This window comes from Vanacampus margaritifer, chromosome 5, assembly GCF_051991255.1.
Source record: "Vanacampus margaritifer isolate UIUO_Vmar chromosome 5, RoL_Vmar_1.0, whole genome shotgun sequence".
Classification (NCBI taxonomy): Eukaryota; Metazoa; Chordata; class Actinopteri; order Syngnathiformes; family Syngnathidae; genus Vanacampus; species Vanacampus margaritifer.
In genome coordinates, this window is record NC_135436.1 from 7,412,496 (window position 1) to 7,435,974 (window position 23,479).

The 23,479-nt window shown below is 40.2% G+C and overlaps 1 protein-coding gene across 8 annotated transcripts in view; it reads right to left on the reverse strand.

The window, feature by feature from the left end:
• Nucleotides 1-23,479, reverse strand: part of fat3a (FAT atypical cadherin 3a) — a 215,463-nt gene that overhangs the window by 71,314 nt on the left and 120,670 nt on the right. For 6 of the 8 annotated variants that reach the window (XM_077565583.1, XM_077565584.1, XM_077565587.1 and 3 more), the window contains 4 exons: nucleotides 17,287-17,348; nucleotides 6,523-6,837; nucleotides 5,545-5,755; nucleotides 1,913-1,981 (listed from right to left, as the gene is read on the reverse strand). In XM_077565583.1, the coding sequence (XP_077421709.1) occupies nucleotides 1,913-1,981; nucleotides 5,545-5,755; nucleotides 6,523-6,837; nucleotides 17,287-17,348 (657 nt within the window). The remainder of the gene's footprint in view (nucleotides 1-1,912; nucleotides 1,982-5,544; nucleotides 5,756-6,522; nucleotides 6,838-17,286; nucleotides 17,349-23,479) is intronic. The other 2 variants (XM_077565588.1, XM_077565586.1) reach the window with 1 other exon arrangement.

Genomic DNA, 23,479 nt, shown 5'->3' on the forward strand with positions numbered 1-23,479 from the left:
CCATCCGCAAAAGGTGGCTCAGTTAGCGACGGCCAGCCCAAAACTGTGACAACTCTCAGCGGTGGATCACTTGGCTCCCTGAGTCCATGAAAACCATAGCTAGCTACAAAAAAATTATGGGAATCGAACACAACTGATCGTGTCTCCACACCCCGTGGCTGGGGCTTCATTGGGCGTGGCTGACGGTTAATAAGTGGCAGTGGCCCTTCCCCGCTCAGCTTAAACATATTAACTTATTCAAACCCAAAAACGTATAAATATATCTTTTAATAATTTGTCCTGCAATCCCAAAAACGTATTTATATGTTGTTGTTTTAATGTTTTTTTAATGCTAGATACAGAAGGCTTTGATACAGCTTCTGACATGAAGAGGTTGCTTAAAGCAATGGTACATATTACAAAAAACGGATAGCAGGTGGCAGCAGAGTACAAGCGATCAACCAGAGCCATGTTGCAACAAGCTCTTTTTCCCAGTGTTTTCAACAAGTTTGTGAATAATGATGAAACTTAGCTATATTCTATTGGTAATAACGCAAAAAGGAAACTGATACAAATATACTTTTTTTGTGATGAAAGAAGAGACTAATCTTTCTTTTGGTTGGTTCCATGTTTTTCTAGCAGTGGAACAGAATATTCTGTGGACCTTGCAAAATCAGTCAAAATCAAGTAAAAAAACTGGGAACAAAGGGGGTTGCTTCAATGAAAATGGCTGGGAGTGAATGAGTTAATAAGCAGAGGAAAATAAATTACAGGATTCTCTAAAATCTTAACAAAAAAATTATATAAACCAGGCTTCTTCATAGCTGGACCTTGAGCGCCAGTGTCCTGCAGGTTTTAGATGTTTCCGTCCTCCAACACAACTAGAAACATTATCAGGCTTCTGCAGAGCTTGCTGATGAGCTGATTATATGAATCAGGTGCGTTTGGAAGACGGAAACATCTAAAACCTCCAGGATTCTGGTTTACAAGGACCAGGAGTGAGGAAGCCTGATATAAACAATTGAGGGTAATATCGAACTTTGGACTTTTTTTATACTGCACTTGGACATATGTTGACATATGGTATGTTGTACAGCTCTACTCCAGTCCTATATGAACCTCCCAATATGAACTTCCCCCCCGCCCCCTCACTACACACAACAAAGGTTAACTAAATATGCGGTAGAATACTGTACCTTCAATTTCTGTTTATAATCAGATACTTATCACAGCTAACTGATACAACTTCCTTCTCATTCATCCCTTGTTACACAGCCAGACACTGAGCTTCAACTGCTTCGATAGGTAAATGTAGAGTGTGTTTGTGCCGCTGCGCTAAACTGGATGGTCATGAATGTTTAGCCCGCCCATTGGGCACTCAGCATCTCTGGGAATCTATGGGGCTGGCCCAAAGTCTCGGCTTCCGCATGATGATTGGTTGACCTGTCTGGGGCAAAATCCCTCTTTGATTGACAGTGAAATAAGCAAATCAGCGATCTTGAAGTATAAACCTCTACCACAGCATTTTTCAAGTTTTTCATTTCGAGAATACAGATGGTCCCTCCCATTCTGTGTATTTTTGCGAGACTTCGCATCATAAAGCATTTACTGAATATGCGGAAGCCCTCTGTGAAAGGTGGGCATCGTCAATGACAACAAGCAATGGAAGACAGAAGTGCCCAGCTCTTAATTTTCATATAAATAAATAAACACATTCATGATGTAGGTAGGGAAAAAAGATCATACATGATCAAGAACAAGTCTATAATGAAATATTTGCAACCACCAAATGACAAATTGATAGAGCCAACACCAATGAGATAACACGAATGGTTAATGATTAAAGTAAAAACAGCCAAAATATATTAGAAAGAAAGGAAAGGAGAATAAGTGGAAAGTTGACAGTATAAAAGAGGAAGTGGAAGTAAGATACCTTCTGAGGAACAGTTCCGGATGCAAGCGTTCTGCAGAATAATAAACATCTCAAGGAAAGACCGGGGACCTTTCAGTCAAGAAGCATTGAGGAAAAAGAGGAGAAAACAAGTAAAACACAAAGACTAAAGGAATAGGACGAAAGGATTGCATGATGAAGTGGCAGCTACAATCGACCAAACAGACCAGCAGAAGCACTGTTTCCAGCATGCCAAGATTGTACATGTATGCAGATACAAATTACTTTTAAATGACAGCACAATATGGACTCTTAACTATACTGAATCAGGCTTTATATGAGATGAAAATGTTAAAATCAAAATACAACACCTGATCAAATTGGAGAATAAATAAATAATAACACTGTGTGTGTGTGTGTGTGTGTGCGTGAGAGAGAGATGTATAGAGTTGGGGTAAATTTCTGTAATTTCACATTACATATTATTTAGAAATTGCATGTGGATGAGGTTTGGGTGTCTTTTCATTTTCTTATGATCTAGAAAGGTAACTTTCAATGATGTATGATCTAAAATATTAATATTCTTAAAGAGGAAGTCAAGTCAAAAATGTTCAATACAATATGTTCCATGCACCCCCACGAGTCTAAATATAGAAATGTGGAATATGAATTCAGCAGCAAAATCCATCCCTTTTTTTTTTTTTTTTTTCCCAGGAGAGCTCAGTATTGTTCATTCGATTTGACATCATCATTGCTCTCCTTTTTTTTTTTTTTTAAAAAATCCAACAAATCAATTAAAAAAATGTAATAAATGTTTTTTTTTTTTTTTTTTTTTAAATACATATACATATATATATACACATATACACACATACATATATATATATATACATATATATATATGTAGACCCTTTTTTTTTGTATGTGGGTGAGTATGTGTATGTGCGTGTGTGTGTGTGTGTGTGCGTGCGTGCGAGCGTGTGTGTATTCATCAGTTCACCTAAAGCCCATTAAAAAAAAATCCCATACTAATAATATAATATAATAATAAATTGCCAGATGCAGAAACATCAATGTAAGTTATCACGATGTAGTGGCTCTCGCTAACAGACAGAATTAAGTAACCGGAATTAGGTTAAAATATTCTATATACGTAGACCATGTTTCTATAAATTTTGATATTTGGTTTTTATTTGAGGCAGATATTTTTTCCATTAAAATGTGATTTATGAGGAGGTTAGACCATTGGTCGATATTCAGAGTTTGTTTATTTTTCCAGTTAACAAGAATTGTTTTTTTAGCGATAGTAAGGGCTACAAGTGTAGATTGAAATTGTTTATGTGGTAAGTCAGTTGTTGTTAGGTCACCTAGCAAACACAAGTTTGGAGATAAAGGTATCCTACAGTCCAAAATAGCGGAAAGTTTTTCTAAGACTTTAGTCCAGAAATACATAACCGGAGTACATAACCATAAAGCATGAACATAAGTGTCTGTAGTGTTTTGTAAGCATTGGAGACAAATGTCGGAGTCTGAGAGTCCCATTTTCTTCATCATATATTGAGTAATGTATGTTCTGTGAATAATTTTATATTGGATAAGTTGTAAATTTGTGTGTTTTGTCATTTTAAATGCGTTTTTACAAACTTGAATCCAAAAGTCAGGTTCCGGTGCTATAGACAAGTCTGTCTCCCATTTCGAGATGGGTAAAGACATTTTATCAGTATATGAAAGTAACTTATATATTTTTGAAAGTTTTTTTGTTGTTGTCGGAGAAAGCTTGTTAATATCTTTAGCTAAAACAGGCGGTTGGAGCGTACCCCGAAGTGTTGGAATTTTTTTCTTTATCATATTTTTAACTTGTAGATAATGTAAAAAATTTCCGTTTTCTATATTGTATTTTTGGAGCAAGGATGTATATGATATAAACATATTATCTGAGAAGAGATGGTGGAGATGTGTAATGTCCATCCCATCTCAGTGGCCATTGTGCTACTTGTAGTCGACTGAAAATGACATCACTGTTGCTTGGGTAATGACCAATCACAGCTCACCTATTTTCGGAGTGTGGTCATGTAGCATTTGCAAGCTGAGTCGTGATTGGTCGTTACATGAGCCCTGAGCAACTGCAATGTAATTTTCACTCGACAAGTGGTAAAATGTCTGCCTCCCGAGATGGAGGAATTTTCTGCTTAATTCATCTTCCACAAATGCCATATTAACTCATTCACTCACAGCCTTTTTCACTGAAACAACCCCCTTTGTCAATCGGTTTTAACGGGTAATCAAGGTTTTGTCTAATACAAAATTTAATAGCATCCATTTTCTCACGGAAGCAAACCCGGGTGTTTTACTGGATTTTGACAGATTTTGCAAGGCCCACAGAATATTGTGTTCTATTGCTGTAAAAACATGGAACCTACCAAAAAAGAAAGATTAGATTTGTTACTTTTTCCGTTTCACAGCAATTAACATTAGAATATAGCTAAATTTCATCAGTATTCACAAACCTGTTGAAAACACTGGCAATAAGAGTTTTTTTGCAACATGGCCCTGGTTGATCTCTTATACTCTGCTGCCACCTGCTGGCCGTTTTTTGTAATAACTACCACTGCTTTAAGCGACCTGTTCAGGTCAGAGGCTGCATCAAAGCCTTCTGTATGCTCCTGCATAAGACCCCCCCGTATAAATACGTTTTGGGACCATGGCAATATTTAAAATAGAACGTTTTTATATGCTTTTGGGAGCACATTAGTTAATCAGAATGCCGCGTTTAGACTGGTGGGGGCATGTAGAACGTATTATTAAAGAACATTTTTAACTTGACTTCCCATTTACTGTCAACTTATTATTAGCATTAAAACATATTGAAATTCGGTTATGTAATGCTGTAATACTGAAAAAGTATGTTACTAATCAAGAAAAAGGTTTGAAATCCTTGCGAAAAATATCATATCTGAGAAGGTGAGACATGATCAGTGAAATGGAAAGACAGAAAAAATTGTCATGGACAGCAAAAAGCAACCGGTCAGCCAAAAGCACAAGTATGAAAGTAACTCAAATAGGATACATGCTGACTTCCAATGCTCAGTGATTAAAGAAGTGAGACTTGTGTATTGAAGAAATGCAGCACTATTTCCTTCCTAGGCACTGTCACACATCTTGAGTCTTATGGAATAACACAAAAAGAGTACTGGTAATTGGATCACATCACTCGTACCACACCAGTTGGTACTATAACACATGCAGTCAAATTGGGTTTAACGCAATTCACATGACATAATCTCATTTAAGCCTCTCAAGTGGAGAAAAGTCAACTTTGACGCTTCAAAGGCATATTAGTGTACAACGATGGACTACATATACAAATGTTGAAACTTGATTTATGACTGACTTTTGTTCAAAAATATATTTCATTAGACCAAACCACATATTTCAGACTATTATAGAAAGTTCTTTATAGACCGCCGGTTTAATTCATTATTTCTTCTCCTACACAGCAAACAGCATACATCTGGAATTGCTGTTAGCCTGGTGACTGGGATGAGCAGGGCGTAACGGATCAAACAGTGAGGCAACGGTACCTGAGCTGCGCTGATAATGCAATGATCTATTCTTGCCAAACAAACCATGCAATTAGCCTTTTACTGGTTGGCAGAAAAACAGTTTTTTTTTACCTGTGATGTCAAACCATAAGGGGGCCGAACTCCGCTGCATGGAGACCACGCCAACTATTTCAGTGACTTTGTCATTTTCCATAACAGTGAAATTGTAGAAAGGCTCATCAAAGAGAGGTGGCAGAGCAGTGGGAGGAGGACGACGGATCCACTCGATGTGGAGGCGAGCCGAAGAGGACTTCTGAGGACGACCATTGTCTGTTGCTTTAATCTAAAGAAATAAGTCATCAACCGCAATTGTAAAGAAAGCACAAAAAAGGCTCATAATATTGTCAGTGACACACAATTTCAATGAATTGGATATACATAATTCATTTTTTCCTCCTCAATTGACCTATTAATAGAAATCCTCTTCAAATATCTTAAATGCATGACATAAAATCACAATATAGGAGGATTCTGCAAAATGCTGAATTTGACCAGCTGTCTGATCAAGCTCAGTGAGAGAGAGAGTTGTATAGAGTTGTTTTTATTTTTTTCAATTATATTTATTTTTTATCAAATTTTTCAATTAGATTTTTTATATACGTTTTTATTTTTACTTTTATTTATTAATATATACATATATATATATATATATATATATATATATATATATATATATATACATATATAATTTGGGCAGTTTATACTGTCATGATGTGCTTTGTGAAAATAATAGTGCCCATCCACCCATCCATTTCCTCAACCGCTTATTCCTCACAAGGGTGGCAGTGGTGCTGGAGCCTATCCCAGCCAGCTTCGGGCAGTAGGCGGGGTACACCCTGAACTGGTCGTAATGGTGCCCATATAGAGGTCTAATAAATGAAGTTAATTTTTTTTTTTTAATAAACACTCATTAAAATAAAATACATCTAGTTAAAATATCTCAACAACTGCCTTTGTAAAACATTGTTTTAATTGTAAAGAGACACCCTGTACTATAATAATTTTAGCTATTTTGTTGTCAGGAATCGGACAAAGATCAATTGTACATACTGTCAGGATATCGTAGCTCCCAGCACTGAAGGCCTTGCGAGATGACACCATTGCCGTCTTGGGATCAATAAAGAATTTACCATCTTCATTGCCATCCACAATGCTGTATGAAAGGTCACTGTTGGGTCCATCATCGCGGTCATAGGCAAAGACCCGGTAAATAGGCTCCCCCTTTTTTCTCCGCTCCCTCTCTGGTAGTTTGACCTGGTAGACCTTCTCTGGAAATGTTGGCTTGTTGTCATTTTCATCTAGGACCTGTACCATCACCCACACTGTACTCTGCCTTGGACTCGACCCACCATCTGACACCAATACCTGAAAGGACAGGACAGAATTACGAGCATGAATGCATATATATAGATGCATGAGGCTAAAATATTTGCAAATGCCACAAATGCAACCTTCAATAAATTCTTACATTTACTTGGATGAACTCGGAAAAAGACTGACATTTTTACCTCCTTAAAATCAGTCAAACTTCATATGCATATGCAAATTAACACATTTACACAACCATATGAGTACAACTAGGGCTGTATAGTTTGGATCCATACTGTATGTAGAAAGCACTGATGCGTACTTATTACCTTGAAAACGCTTGAGACGTTAGATCTACTGTACATTTCTAATCTATACACTTAGTCAATACACCCAAATTAACAATAATAAACCTCAAAATCCAGACAGATTCTTTAAAAATGAAGTCACTGGGGATGAGGATGATGTCTTTTTTTTTTTCAGGGAGAGTTAGTTTACCTCAACATAAGGAAGTCATCAATACAAATTGCTATTTTGTGGTAGCACTGCAGATCATAATGTGACAGTTTAAAGATGGCTTTTATTACTGAGATTTTATTGACTAACAACAATTTCAACTTGTCGCTTGTTTGAACTTTTTAAGGCCAGCGTACTTCCCATAGATACTTGGCAGAAGCAAATACAATATAAGCAAACGGAGTGTGCATGTAACAGAAGGATCCAGCTGTTGTGGCAAATACAATATTTGGAAATTTTGGACAGGGAAAACAAAATGTTGACATTGTGGTGAGCTTTCAGATCTTGCAATTTCCTTTCAGATTCTTGCAAAGTGTTTCAGCATATTACATGAAGACTGAGAAAATAAATCATTAAATGCTACCACATTTTCCCCTCGTATCCAAGGTCTGATTACTGTCTTCGTAACACGTAAGTTGAGTTGATTCTTATGTGCACTGATACAGATAACATAATAAAATATAACTTAACGTAACACAACGTAACATAATGGTTCCAGGTCTTGCAAAGAGTTACTGGATTTCTTGAAGAACTCCAGATGTCTGTCTGAAACAGGGAGCTGTAATGTGCATATCATTTTTTGTGTCTGTTAGGAGAATTGAGACAGGATGACCATGCTTCCCTTAGTTATAATCCTTGAGAAGTGTCTGCACAGCTTTTTCTCCAATTCGGAGAGTGCTCAGTCCATATGTGTGTGGGGATCAGCAATGTCTTGCTAAAAATGCAGATAAGGGCATGGCCACAACTTCGCCCTCACGGCACTGGTTGAAGGGAATCAGCTGGCTTAGACACGCCTTTGTCAGCTCCAGACAGGCTTTTGGTGAAAGGGCTTTGAGCATTTGTAGAGCTCATTGTGCATTTGGTCGAGATGCAGTATCTCACTCAAGGGAGTACACCCACCCTTCAGATTTCCGCAGTTATTTAACAACATCTTTTCATGGTACAACACTGAAGGAATGACACAACAAAAAGTAGTCAGTGTACAGCTCCTATAACAGTGCAAATTTATTGTTCCCTTAAAATAAGTCAAATTACAGCCATTAATAGCTAACCCCCTCTGTAACACAAGTGACTATACCCCAAAGCGAAAATGCTCAAAGTGTCAATATTTTGTGTGGTCAATATTATTATTTTTTGGGGGGGCCAAAGTTCCTCCATCTTTATTCAACATGTGCTGCCAAATACCAATAATGTATTTGTCGTTATTTACGATATCTTGGATTGGGTCAAGATTTATGGAGCAGATGAAACTCCGAAATTGCCGACTCATGCGGTGAGGTATTGGCCCTATACGCTGACTAAACACGATTCTTTCCTAGTTTCGAGGGGTACTGAGCCCACTTTAAGCCACAATACCTTTTTTTGTAAAAAGGCCTTGATGGTAGGCACAGTGCATGAAGTCTCTTCCCTGTGCGTAGTTAGGTAGTTGATTAAATAGCACCAGTTCTCCCACTCCTGACTCCATAATGGCGTTATGAGCAAAATTTCCCCTGTTGCGAATTTAATCAAGACACTTTTTTCGCTCCGGTGACTACTTACGGATACTGAGGGATTTGGCGACATCACATTGGTCCTTATGTGCACATTCAAGTTGCTGAGCCATCTTTGCATAAAGTTTAGACTTAGAGCAATATAATCAATTGGGCCATTTGTGTCTTTTTGTCCTTTTTGGGTAGTCACTAACAACTATGTGGTTATTAGGATTTTGCTTAGTTAAAAAAATATACATATATTATTTGATTTATTTGTTTATTTTACTTAATTCTCTAAGATAATAAAAAATACTAATACAAATATAATAATAATAATCATCATCATCATCATAATAAAATGATTTTGCTTCCTTGAAAATAAACCATGAGACCTTGGGAAGCTCGTACTAGATTTGAATATGTGTTACAAAATTACAGTTTACTCTTTCAAAAATGGTTGTGTAGCCTTAGCTAGCATACATGGTAGACCTTCGTTGAAAAGAGTCATTGAAATGGCTGGCCTAGGTGTCTCATCAGCACTGGTAATCACACACACTTGGAAGGACCGTGTGTGTGTGATGATGATTCTTTGCAGGTGGCAAGCATGTCCAGGATAGTTGCTCGGTTCATTTAAAATGGATTCCCTTATGGGCAACTGATTTTTTATCCATAGGCCACAAGACACGCACGCAAACACACACACACCTAAAACAAGAACTACACACTTCTTTCACTCAACTCTGAGTCATGATGAGAAAGCCACTGCATGGCACAATTTATCACTAATCAAGGTGGACCCGAGTTGATACAGGTTCTCATTATTGTTAAAAGAGACCAGCATAGACTGACTGTCGTCAAACAAGTTCAATTACCAAGCTAATGAAAACCACATTGAGGGAAGCCATAGCGAGTCGAGGGGAAAGAGCCGAGTTTGTGTTGTAGATGAGATGGGAGAGGCCATTTGTTTTCATCAAAATCTTGGCAGCTTCTGAAATGGAGTATGAGTTGCATGGCTAAATATCAGCAAGGCGATGTCAACCATATGTCGTTCATTTATAAAGAACAGGTTGCCATTATGAGTCCTGAGGTAACACAGCAGGGGTGAATATAGTTTTATTTGAGAGGTTTTAATTATTATGCAAGATGAAATTGGATAGCTGTATCTCAATGTGTAAAGTGGTTTGCTGTGTGGAATATTTACCATTAGCACTAATTTTAGACGGTAAATGAAGCAACATAAGTGCAATTTTTTTTTAAATTACACAGTATTTGTAAATAAATGTGATGCGTTTTCACAAAATCAGGCTGTCTACGAAATTGAAAACAGAGATATTCATATATTCGAATTCTACACTTAAAGGGACATTCAGTGATCCCTAGCACCATTTAGTGGTGAACTCATAATTAATTCATTTAAAAAAAATGACTGTTTATGTCCATAGTATGCAAAAAAACATGTTGTATTGCATAAACATATTTTTTTTATACATAGTCGTAGGTAGTGGTGCAACGGATCACAAAAGTCACGGTTTGGATCGGATCACGGATTTGAGTCACAGATCGGATCATTTTTCAGTCAAAAAAGAAGTAGAAGATAATTAGTAATTTGTCTTCATTTATTTTGTAAAAGAACTTTAAGTGCAAAATGAGGCAGAAACATTCCTATTTTTACATGGCCCATATGTTAAATAACATGGTATTAATGGTTTAAAGTTGTGTTCCTAGAATCTAAACAGCTAAGTTTGACATTTAGAGTTGAATGTTGTTGTTTTTAACTCTTTGACTGCCAGACGTTTTCAGAAACGGGATGTCGCCAGTGCCAGCCGATTTAAGCATTCTGACTGATCTTTCAAGGTCCACAGAAAATGTTGTGTTTGGACTATGGAAACACACATACTACCAAATGAAAGATTGAATTCTCATCTTTCATTAGAAAAAAAAGTTTGTTCTACCTTATTCCGTTCTTCAGTAATCAACAATAGAAAATGGTTAGTTTCACCGAAATGCTCTGTTTTGAAACAAAAAGCGGAGAAAAAGAGCTTTTTGTGAAACAATGTTATTTCATGCACTCTAGTGAATTGTAAACTTCTTTTTGTCCATGAATGATGCCACAAACACCTAAACAGTGCTTTACTTCTGTAAAACACTTACCACCAACAATGAAAAAGTGTTTTTAGATTGCAAAATATGTTTATTTCCATTCAACAGTGTAACAATTTGACAAAACAATTTTGCAAACTATTTACAAATGTGTGCAACTGTGGTACTATTTACAATTATGTGGATGTTTCAAATACAGTTTTTCTTTTTGTAACACTCCCCTGCGTGTAAGGAGAGGGAGCAGGATTTGCACAACAGAGTAGTTTCACTGCGATGGCCCCTTTCACGTGCAGACGTTACACTTTCTTGACAGCCTTTTTTTCCGGGGAATAGTAAGTAGCAGACTGTACCCACTACTCCGATGAATATGCATTGGACTCGGGGCACTCTTCGTCGTCCGATTGAACGTCCGCCTAAGCGTGCTCGGTTGTGCTCCGCGTTTTCCGGTGTTAGCATCGCGAGCCCGTGAACCTTTATGACGTCGTCATAGCCACCGCGTCAGCGCTTCCAACTTCGGCGTCAACCTCGGAGTCACCTTCATCATCATCGATGATGATCATCGTCGTCATCAATGTGCTCTTTAGCGTTGGTCGATGCGTTTCGTCTGAAAAAAACTGCTCGAGCGTGAGCTGCTTGCAACCGGTCGCCATGTTCTCTTCCCTTCCCCAGCCATTGTCCCCTCTCGCTCCACCTCACGTCTTCTACTGACGTCTACCCAATCTTGTCAAAAGAGAGTCATTGCTGCCATCTAGGGGCCAAAAATAGTCATTAGGCTAACTAGATCTGCTTGAAATTTTCACCACAGCTGGCCAACGCTTTCCTCCACCCGTTTCAAAAAAAAAAAAAAAAAAAAATTGGATGACGTCTTTTAACGTCATTGGCGGCCCTCCGTAGGTTTTTACTTGACGTCTTTTAACGTCCATGGCAGTGAAAGAGTTAATGGGCAAAAGTGTTTTATAAAATAAATGAAGACAAAGTTTTATTTATCTTTTTTTTTTTTCACACGTGCAATTTAAGGCAAATTCCCTTCCTTTAAACATGGAGAGTGAATTACAAAGTAGCCTTGGTCCAGAATATTGAAAAATAATTAAAAGTAAGTCAGGTACCAGCTGTCAAACTCATTTACCAGCCAGACACTCATTAGTAATGTTAACAGCTAGCCCGCTAGCCACTTACGTCGGAGACTTCTGCCATATTGTACAATGACGGCGTCATTAATTAGCGGTTTCTTAGCGTCCTAAATTAGCGATTGAACATGAGTTTGAGGTATGTTGATGTTGGTCGCAACTACAATGTCAATCAACTACGATAAAGAAAGGTGGTAGGTTAGGCTGGCTTTGGCGCCTATTAGGCGGCAAAATTCCTTCCAAAAGCGTGACACAAACTGGGGCCCCCGATCCGACACAATGTCTCTAGGGAACCCGTAAACTCGAAAAACGTGTTTAATCATGACCTCAGCCGCTTCCTTGGCTGAGGGAAGCTTTGACAAGGCTAAGAATCGGACCATCTTAGAAAATCGGTCAACTACTGTGAGAACGGTGGTCTTTCCTTTGGAGAGAGGAAGTCCCGTGACAAAATCCAGGGAAATTTCTGCCCATGGTCTAGAAGGAATGGGAAGAGGCTGTAGCAGACCCATGCGTGATCTGGTGGATGTCTTGTTTCGAGCACATACCGAGCAGGCCTCGATGTACTCCCGGACCTCCGGCTCCATGGAAGGCCACCAGAAACGCCGGGAGATGGCGTAAATTGTCCGTCGAACTCCCGGATGACAGGATAGAAGCGAGGTGTGACCCCAATGGATCACCTGTGGGCGCAGCTGCTCTGGAACAAATAGTCTATTCGCCGGGCACCCTTTTGGTGGGGTTGCCTTCCCGTTGGCTTGTTTCACTTCCCTCTCGATTGGCCATGTCACGGCTCCAATCACACAGTCCGGCGAAAGGATGGTCTCTGGTTCCTTAGTTACAGGCTCAGGATCGTAGAGACGGGACAGGGCGTCGGGTTTGACGTTTTGAGACCCCGGCCTGTAAGTGAGAGAGAAGGAAAACCGATTGAAGAACAGTGCCCATCTGGCCTGGCGTGAATTGAGTCTCTTGGCTTTGCGTATATATTCCAGGTTCTTGTGATCGGTCCAGACCACGAATGGATGCTTTGCCCCCTCAAGCCAGTGCCTCCACTCTTCCAGAGCAAGCTTGACGGCCAGAAGCTCTTTGTCCCCAACGTCATAGTTCCGCTCGGCCTTGGATAATCGTCGTGAAAAGAATGCGCAGGGGTGCATCTTTCCATCCATCTCTGCGCGTTGAGACAGGACAGCTCCGATCCCCTCATTGGATGCATCCACTTCCACCATGAATTGCCGCTGTGGATCTGGTACTATGAGGATCGGAGCTGTGACAAATCGTTTCTTGAGTGCTTCAAAAGCGGCTTCAGCCGCCGGTGACCAACTGAACCTCACCAGAGTGGAGGTGAGGGCATGCAGAGGGGCAGCTATTGCGCTGAACCCTCTGATGAAGCGTCTGTAAAAGTTTGCGAACCCGAGGAACTGCTGAACCTTCTTGCGGCTAACAGGAGTGGGCCACTCCATCACAGCCCTAGTTTTAGCCGGGTCCATCTGAACCCTCCCCGGAGCTATGACGAAACCCAAAAAAGAGACGGTTCCAGCATGAAAGACGCATTTCTCGGCCTTAACATACAGTTTGTGCTCCAGCAGTCTTTGAAGAACCTTGGAAACATGGATCTGATGAGTGGCTAGATCTGTCGAGTATATGAGTATGTCGTCTAAATAAACATATACAAACTAGTCCAGAAAGTCTCTCAACACGTCATTGATCATGGCCTGAAAAACTGCAGGAGCGTTAGTGAGTCCGAAGGGCATGACCAGGTATTCATAATGTCCACTAGGTGTATTGAACCCTGTCTTCCACTCATCCCCCTCTCGGATCCTAATGAGGTGGTAGGCGTTGCGCAAGTCCAATTTAGTAAAGATCGTGGCTTGTTGGAGATTTTCAAAGACGGAGGACATGAGAGGAAGAGGGTAGCGGTTCTTTATCGTAATGTCATTAAGGGGGCTATAGTCTATACATGGCCGTAAGGAACCATCTTTCTTCCCCACAAAAAAGAAACCTGCTCCCGCTGGTGATGAGGAAGGACGAATCAGTCCAACCTTCAGAGAAGTTTCGATGTAATCCCTAAGGGCCGCCTTCTCTGGTCCTGAAACAGAATATAGGCGTCCCTTGGGAATGGTGGAACCAGGAATCAGTTCTATGGCACAGTCATAGGCACGATGGGGTGGGAGCGACATGGCCTTGGTCTTGCTGAAGATCTCCTGGAGGTGATGGTAGCATGGAGGCACGGTACTCAAATTCGGGTATTCTGCGTCTGAAGGATTTGACAGAAATGTGATCAACCGTGGTGATGTCTACTTCTCGGTTTGGTGAACCAATCCCATGGCTCACACAATTCTTTCCCCATCCCAGAACTTCGCCAGTTACCCAGTCTACATGGGGATTGTGTTCACACAACCAGGGGTGTCCTAGGACCAGGGTCCGTGAAGGAGACTGAAAAACGTGAAAAACTAGGTGCTCCTTATGTTTGCCGACTTGGAGCTGGATGGGTTCTGTGATGTGCGTAATAATGAATAGTTCACTTCCATTCAGGGCCCTAGCCTTAATGGGCTTGATTAACGGCTCAGTCTTGACTCCTAAATGTCTCACCAGCCCCCAGTCAATTAGGCTCTCGTCGGCCCCAGAATCTATCAGGGCATAGAGGTCTGTATGAGTGGTGTGATGGTTGATCCTCACTGACGTGAGTCTTCGTGGAGCCGCCGCCGGAGTCGTGACTTGACTCACCTCTTGGGTCCTTTTGGCTGGGCAGGCGACCACGAGGTGATCTCGGTTCCCGCAGTAGAAACACAGCCCTTCCCGCTGTCGACGCCGTCTCTCCTCCAGCGAGATCCGCGCTCTGCCCAGTTGCATGGGCTCTTCCTCTGGTTGCGCAGGAGCTGGTTGGCGCTGAACTGACAGGGATCCGAGAGGAGCTGACCCCCCTGATGTTGGGAAGCGCGGGAAGCCCTCCATTGTCCTGGTCCGTCGAGCGCGGCTCTGCGTCACCTCCTGCAGCCGATGATCCGTCCGTATGGCCAGGGCGATGAGGGAGTCCAAATCCGGTGGAAGATCGACTGCGATGAGAAGCTCCTGGATGGACGTTGCCAGGCCCTTGAGAAAAACGTCGTAGAGCGCCGTGGTGTTCCAGCCACTCTCTGCCGCAAGAGTGCGGAAGCGTATGGCATAGTCACTCACGGAGTCCCTTCCTTGGATCAGACTGCTTAGCTGCCGGGCCTTTTCCCGGTCGGAACAGGCTGGGTCAAAGGCTCCCTGAAGAGCGGCTCGGAATTTCGGGGCGGAGCTGCAAAGTGGGGAACAGCGGGCCCACTCTGCCGTGGCCCAGGCTCTGGCTCTTCCAGTCAGGTGAGAGATCATGAAAGCCACCCGTGAACGATCTGTGGGAAAAGCCTGGGGGGAGTACTCAAAATGAATGTCACAGTCTGTTAAAAAGGCCTGGCATTGTCCTGGCTCTCCAGAGAATCGCTCAGGAGAGGCTAACTTGATCCCTGATCCGGTATATGGCACGGGTAGGATCGGCAAGGTAGCTTGAGTCTCTGGCTCGGACGGAGGGCTATTGGTGCGACTTCGAGCACCCGGAATCTGAGCTGAAAGCTCGGTCATTTGCGTTGCCATGGCGGTCTGAAACTCCTCCTGTCGGCGTAGACGGGCATCCTGAGCCCGCAAAGCTGCGATCAATTGCTCTCTTTCTGCTGAGTCCATGCTGGCCGAAGTGTTCTGACACAACGAGGCTGTTTTTGGACTCAGACGCAGAGGAAGAGGTGGAGGGTAAAGCAGCTTTTAATTAACAAAACAAAAGCTCTTCAATGAGAGGGAAAAAATAAAGACTATACAAACATTAACTGAAAGCGCTCCAAAAAGGGAGGAAGTTCAAAACTACATTCAAAAACAAAAATCACTCTATGACTAAAAAAAACTAAGCTATACAAAATTACAAACAAAGGTTCTCTCACGAGACAAGGCAAAAAAGGCAACAAGGCAATTGGGTATCAAGGCTGTGGTCTATGGCAGGCTTCAGTGGCTCAAACGAAAACACTTCGGCACAAGACAGGGAAAACGCAGACTATTTAACACATGAGGGTAATGGGGAACAGGTGGAAACAATCAGGGATCAGGGTTGACACAGACACCACACGAGGAAGGGCAAGTGACCTGAAACGAGAGGAGTCAGACTTTTCACAATAAAACAGGAAATGACAAGACACCCTCACCGCGGTGTGACAAGAAATCCTAAACATCTAAAAGGGAGGTCAAGCTAGCCAACACGCCACGACGTGGGCCAACTTCAAAGTAAAAATCTACCAAGACTATTTGTTTTGCCGTCAATGTATTACTTTATTTGGTAAATTTATTTTAAAGTTAGGCTAGCGTGTTACGCTGATAATGTTTCAGCTTCTTTGACATGTCAGAATGGTATCGACTGTGATCCTTTGTTGGGGTTTCCTCTCCCCACCAACCAATCCGCAGGATCGTGTGCGAGCTGAACCATGGGGCCTGATCCGAACCAACCACGGGTCAATGGTGATTCGTTGCACCACTTGTCGTAGGTCTAGTAATCACTAATTATATTACATGGCTGTAGTCTCACATTACTAGAGCTGCCATGTTTCACCGCCATATTCCTGCAACTGATGGCCTGTTAGCTGCTCCTGCTAATTCCGGATTGCTCAGTCTTTTGGTGTCGCTATTCTTTGCCCACTATATGGCGCTAGGGATCACTGAATGTCCCTTTAATTCCCTTTCAAATATTGTATAATATGTGGTGGTACCTCAAAAATTGATCAAATTTGAGCAATTTCAATGTTGGCAGGTTGAAATCCCTCGTTTGAGAAAAACACATTTGAAGGTTTTTGGCACATACAACTTTTAAAAGTCCACAGCAACCGGTACATTAGGAAAAATATATTGGTACCAAACTTTCCAGTGGTCTTTCAACACTTCCTGAAAGGCAATTTTTTTAAAATTATTTTTTCTTTTTTATGAGAGAGAGCTCAGTATTGTTCATTCGGTAATCTTACTGATTCAACATGTCATCATCATTGCTCTCTCTCTCTTTTTTTTGTTTGTGTGCATGAGTATGTGCGTGTGTGTGTATGCGTGTGTGCATATGTGCGTGAGTGTGAGTTTGTGCTCATTAATTCACCTGAAACCTAATAAAAATTCCATACATAAAATAATACATTAATTATTGTTATTGAAAACAAGTTCCAACTTTTAAGCACATCACGTCAGTACAATTGGGGCTTCAGAACTGCCATTTTACATATCACTTGTGTTCTATTATGTGCTTAAGTCCTCACCTCTAAAACATGTTCCGTTTGTTGTTCACGGTCCAATTTCCTCGAGGTTGTTGTGATCAGACCTGAGACAGAAAACAACAGAGAAAATATAAATAATTGTTTTTGAAATCGCATACAAAAAACATGACAGTGAGCCAATTATCTAAGTTATAGTTGGCTTCTATTGTAATCATATTGAAAAACATGAGGTTCATCGACACAATTTGCAGCCATGACAGCTAAAAAAAAAAAAAAAAATAGATAAATGCTTCTGGGAACACAAGACCTTCCCTTAATATACTTTCTATTCTCATCTAAGGTCAGCATCAAAGCCATACACAGTATGCTGCATAACACCACAGACACTATTAAACAAATTGGAACTGAGAAACAAATGCTCATTATTACAATAACACAACATCAAAATACCCCCCCCCCCCCACACACACACACACAAATAAATATAATCTACAACTGGATTTATAATTAAGGCTGGAGTGTATTAGGGCGCATTAGGGGTTCACTCCCCTCACACACATTTCCACCATCTGCTGTAAAATGGTCCATGAAACGAGATAACTAATTAAGATCAATACCATCCATTGCACAATAACAGTTTTACAGGTTGAATATTAGCCGGACTATGTAGCTACTTTACTTTAAAATCAAAGTAGTTTGTTAGGAAGACAAGCACACGTACAGTATAACACTGCACAGAGGCAGGTTAGACCCAGGTTGGCAGGTTGGTAATTTGCAGCTGAGCACAGTGGGAGTGGTCAGAGCCGACTTCGGTGATGGCCAATGAAAGTAGCTCTTTTCATCATCTTTAAAAGTGGCGCACTAGTCGTGCACAAGAGTCTTATGTGGCAGAAGCACATCTCTGTCATAAAGTGCAGCACTTGGAGACAGCTCCATACACGGATCGTTATTCAAGTACAAGGTGAGTCTCTCCCGTTTCTGCTTCTCATAGGTTTTGGCTAGTCTACAGTCTGACTGCTCTGAAGAGGCGTATTGAGACATTAGAATCTGGGGTGTTCACACTTAGCCACGTTTCAGAAAAACATAGTAAACTGCACTCTGAAGGTCCTGTCGTTCATCAGAGCAGTTTACAGATCTCAATCAGCCCTTAATGATAAAATAAGTTTCATGTACCTATTTCACTTCTCAGCGAGCCACTAAGCCTTTAGTTTAGCTCCATTTCCCCTTCTACAAAAGACTTCCTCACCTCAGTTGGTGTGGAATCGCTCTGTTGCCGAACTTAACCGAGTCAGAGTACACAGACCAGTACTCAAATAAAACAAGTATTGGCTAGATGAATTCCATTGGATAGAAAAGCAGTAGAGTAAGACGTCCTGATGAAACAAATAACTCAAATTCATAAAAACACATTCTAAAACTAAACACGAATGAAGTTAGTGAAAAGTACTGTCTGTACCATTGTGCAAAGTATGATTTAACTCTCTCTACAACACCTTTGTAAGACATTATCGAACACACAAAGACTGTCCCTCTGTTTACTAGAAAAAAGGAGTACACTATGTAGCAAGTGTATTCTGCAACATTAGCTCAATACTCAGTTACGCAAATTACTACACAATATGAAAGGAAAAGTGATTCTAACTTGGCAAAAACTGTGAGATTTTTTTTTTTTTAGAAGATTAAGGTTAATGTTTTGTCATCAATGTAAAATAGTAAAATACCCACTGTGATAATCAGGTTAGTTGTATGATTCACCATGGACTAGTTCTGAAGAGTTTTTTGAGTATAAATATGGTTATCTTAAAGACAAGGAAAAAAACTAATCTAGCTAAACATGTTGCAGAGTCGCTATCAGTAATCAGTGCCTTGGTGGCGGCAAATAAGATACTGACAAATATCGTTCTCACAAAATGATGACAAGGAAAGATGGCAAAGTAATGCTAATTGCTAAAATAACCCAAGATCAGGGTTGGGAGGGTTACTTTTAAAATGTAATCCATTACATTTACAAGTTACCTGCTAAAAAATGTAGTTAGTAACGTAATCCAAGTACCATACTATTAAAGTAATGTAACTGGGTAACCTTTGGATTACAATATTGAGTATGCTCACGAAAACAAAATAAAATCACCACAATATATATTGTATACAATGTGCCCCTGCTATTTGCAGGTGATAGGGACCCGGGCAGCCTACAAATAGTAAAAATACTTGTGTAATTACAAAGCATGCAGGCTATTGATTGATTGATTGATTGATTAATTTGATTGATTGAAGGCCATATGCTGTTTTCGAACTGTCACTGAAAGCAACCACACCTCACAGTTTGATAGATAGATAGATAGATAGATAGATAGATAGATAGATAGATAGATAGATAGATAGATAGATAGATAGATAGATAGATAGATAGATAGATAGATAGAATGAAGATGATGATTTTTTTTAATGTACCGGTATGCCAACCACATATCATAAGAGGCAAAACAATCAAATGCTCTTCCAGTAGCTGACCGAAGGTACAAAATTAACTTTTATATATTTTAGTGAATCATTATCCTAAATGTGTGCAATGAGAATATTTTCCAAAATATGAAACATGTTCCATGGCTCATTAAAAGTTGGGACACACAAGCCTATAAGCCAGGCCTGGGCACACTCTGTCCTCGAGGGCCGGAGTCCTGCCGGGATGTAGAGATGTTTCCCTGCTCCAACGCAGCTGATTCCAATCAATAGGATCGTTATCAGGCTTATGCAGCGCTTGTTGATGAGCTGATCATATGTCAGCTGTGTAAGAGAAGGAAAACATCCAAAAGCTGCAGGCCCTCGAGGACCGAGTGTGCCCACCCCTGCTATAAGCTCAAAGGGGAAGTCTCCCCCCCTCCCAAAAAACAAAAAAAACAAAATTATTGACAATAATATGTTCTATGAGGCCCCACTAGTCAAAAACACGGTATTCTGGTTAAAATTGCGTTAGTGGGATATGAGGTAAGCAGCAAAATCTAGCCATTTTTGTCCATCTCAGGGGGCGGCCATTTTTGCCACTTGCTGTCTACTGAAGATGACATCAATGTTGCTCAGGGCTCAGACAACGACCAATCGATCGGCTGTTACCAGAGACCTGAGCAACGACAGCAAGTGGCAAAAATAGCCACCCCTGAGATGGAGAAAAATGGCTAGATTTTGCTCCATAGCTAATTTTCCACAAATTTAATATTAGTCTTAATGTCATGTTTAGACTAGTGAGGTTACATATAAGATATTATTGTCAAGAAAGGTTTAAGGTTGACTTCCCCTTTAAAATTATTAATGGAAATATTCCATGTATATATATATATGCTAATAATAAATATTTATAATATCAGTAATGTACTTTTTCTGTTTTCACAATACAGCAATGTTTCTTTGCAATATATTTCATTCTGTTGGAAAGCTTGACTGTATTTAAATGTGTAAAATCTTCTATGGCTGTGCCAAACGGTTCATTTCGCTGTGGTACTCGTGTTTTGAGCCTGTGGTTCACTTCCACACGCATTATGGAAACTTCAATCGGGTGTTCCACAAGAGCGAGCTGTTGAATTATTTGGAGTAAGCCCTCATAACATCTTGAAACTCAAGGCCACGCTCTATGAAGTGGGGGATATCAGAAACGGGCCGCAAAGTGGGTGTCACAAGAAGACAACAAATCAAGAAAGCTTTAAAGCTTTTCCTGACCCTTTCAACACTTGTGAACTGAAGGATGGCTTTAATCAAGTTTTGCAGGACAATACAGCACATGGCCTCTGAAAAACTGGAACAGGACTGTGCAGTATCTTTGGGTTTATACATTATGGCCACAAAAGGACTGCCATCACCATTGGAGGCTTCCATAAAATTTCCAACTCCAAACTCCACAGGGCCACTATTGCTGGACTTCACTTTTCACGTAAGATTCTCTTAGTCAATAAATTACTGTATCATAGGCGACAACAACAAGTTACCAACTACACAAAAACACAATACATATATAAAGCAGTCCAAACAAGAGGTGATCACCCTCACCCTATTGTAAACAACATACAGACCTTAGAACAGGGGTGTCAAACATATGGCCTGTGGGTTGAAACCGACCTACAAGATGAATTTCAAAGTGAAAAAAATAAATTAGATTGTGGCTCTGTCTTGTGTCTTTCCAAAGCAACAATACTTCCAATAAAGTATTACGCTTGCAGGTTTTTGTGTTGGGCCCCGGGATCTCTATGAGTAGACATCTTACCAAAGTTTTCTGCACCGTGCTCATCCTGTTCATGTTTTTTACTACATATTTTACAGAGTTAGGGTTTTTAGAAGCTGCTGTAACTGATGGGCGAGAGGAGGAATGTAAGAGTCAAATGCCAGGTGCCAATTACAGTTAATATTTATAATCAAAGTTCTCTTGAATACTAAAACGCCCAGTACTACCAAAGTTAAGACAAATGGATGCCTGGTTTTTGCATAAGTTTGAGTTGTCCATGATGATTCCAGGTCATATTTACTTGTCCGCACTTTTTTTTTTTTTAAATAATAGTCTTTTGTAGGCAAATACTGTGTAAATGTGCACAGCTGAGGAAAACAGCATTGTATTTGTTCCTACCTATACAGTTTAGCAGGCTAGCATTAAGGTGCAAAACTGAGAAAAAGACACATATTGTTGAATGTCGTTTTCCTTTTATTATTTGGATGTTATATGCTGATATATTTCAAATAATTGTCATTTAAAATCTCATGTATGTATTTATTTTTTGGTAAATTAGAAAATTCAACTACATATGAAATGAATAAGAACATACAGTGTGAAGAATATTGGGCATGAGTTCAAGTTCTTAATTAAAGTACTGTGCCGCTAAATTCATAACATTAAACAATTGGCCATGCAAACATGTTTGCTGCTGTTTGTGATAAGAAATGGAATGTTATTGGGTTGCAGTTTGCAAATTAAAGTGTCACTTGCTAAATGTCCTTTTGTTTTTTTTAGGCTAATAGGTAAAAGCTGTAAAACAAGTGGCTGCCTAGTCTGAATTATCTTGATTTCAATACATAACAAGCTTTGTTACGAACTTACCTTGCTACGATTGTTAGGAACTGAAAGGAGAAGATTTGCAAGATTTGCAACCAATAAGCTATTTTGATGTTGCATACACTGTAGGGGTGGGAATCTTTGACTGTCTCACGATTCGATTCCATTCCGATTTTTGAGTCTGCGATTCGATTCAGAATCGATTTTTGATTCAGAACAATTTTTGAATCAAAATTATTTGATTGACAATGATTTCTGCTTCAATTTATAGATCAGCTAAGTAAGAATCGTCATGATCTACTCTAGTCTGACTCACTAATGCTAATTAGCGTGCTACTCGCGGCACTTTTATCACTCAAAAGAAGGGCTATTCCTACAAAACGCTGCAAAAAACAACTTTTATTGGAATAACTTGATCGTGACTTTTTCCTTCTACTCTCTAATGTGTGAGTGTCAGAACGCATGGAACCACACTGCCCCTAAGTGGTCACATTGTGTACAACATGAACAGAGCTCCCAATAAAGACACACACAAACAAGGGCAAAACTGTAGAAAATAATTTGAATAAAATGGATTTTGGGACATTTAAAATTGATTCTGAATCGTACTAAATGAGAATAAATTTTTTGGCACACCCCTAATACACCGTTTGTGTACATCTACATGTAGTATGCCTTTGGACACCATGGGCAGTTGACTCAGCAGGATTGTGGTGCAGGGAAGAGGCAGAACTGTGACATTAAGTCAAATTTTCAGTTGGAAGCTAATACTTTCTGCTTAGAAGGGCAAAACACATGAGCTGCTACTAATCCAATACAGCACGGATATCTTTTATGCAAAACCTTCAGTTCCACGTCAGTTGAGAAGTCTTGTTGAAAGTTATTAAAACTGAAAATACTCCATTTCTGACACCGACAATATTTTGTTTCAGCACTTATTTCATTAGTTCTACTATCCATGCACTGGGATTACATAATATGTATGACAATCAGTTATATGACTGTTGCGTGTTTGCGTGCACGCGTGTGTGTGTGCGTGTGTGTGTGTTTCATGTCTGCTATTATGAACCCTTGTTTGCCAGAAACCTTTGAACAGAAGTCCAAGGCTGAATTTACTCAAAAAGGTAGATTTGAATCAGATGGCTAATGGCAGTATAAAGGGGGGTCATACAATCACATTCAAATGTGGATGACAACAAT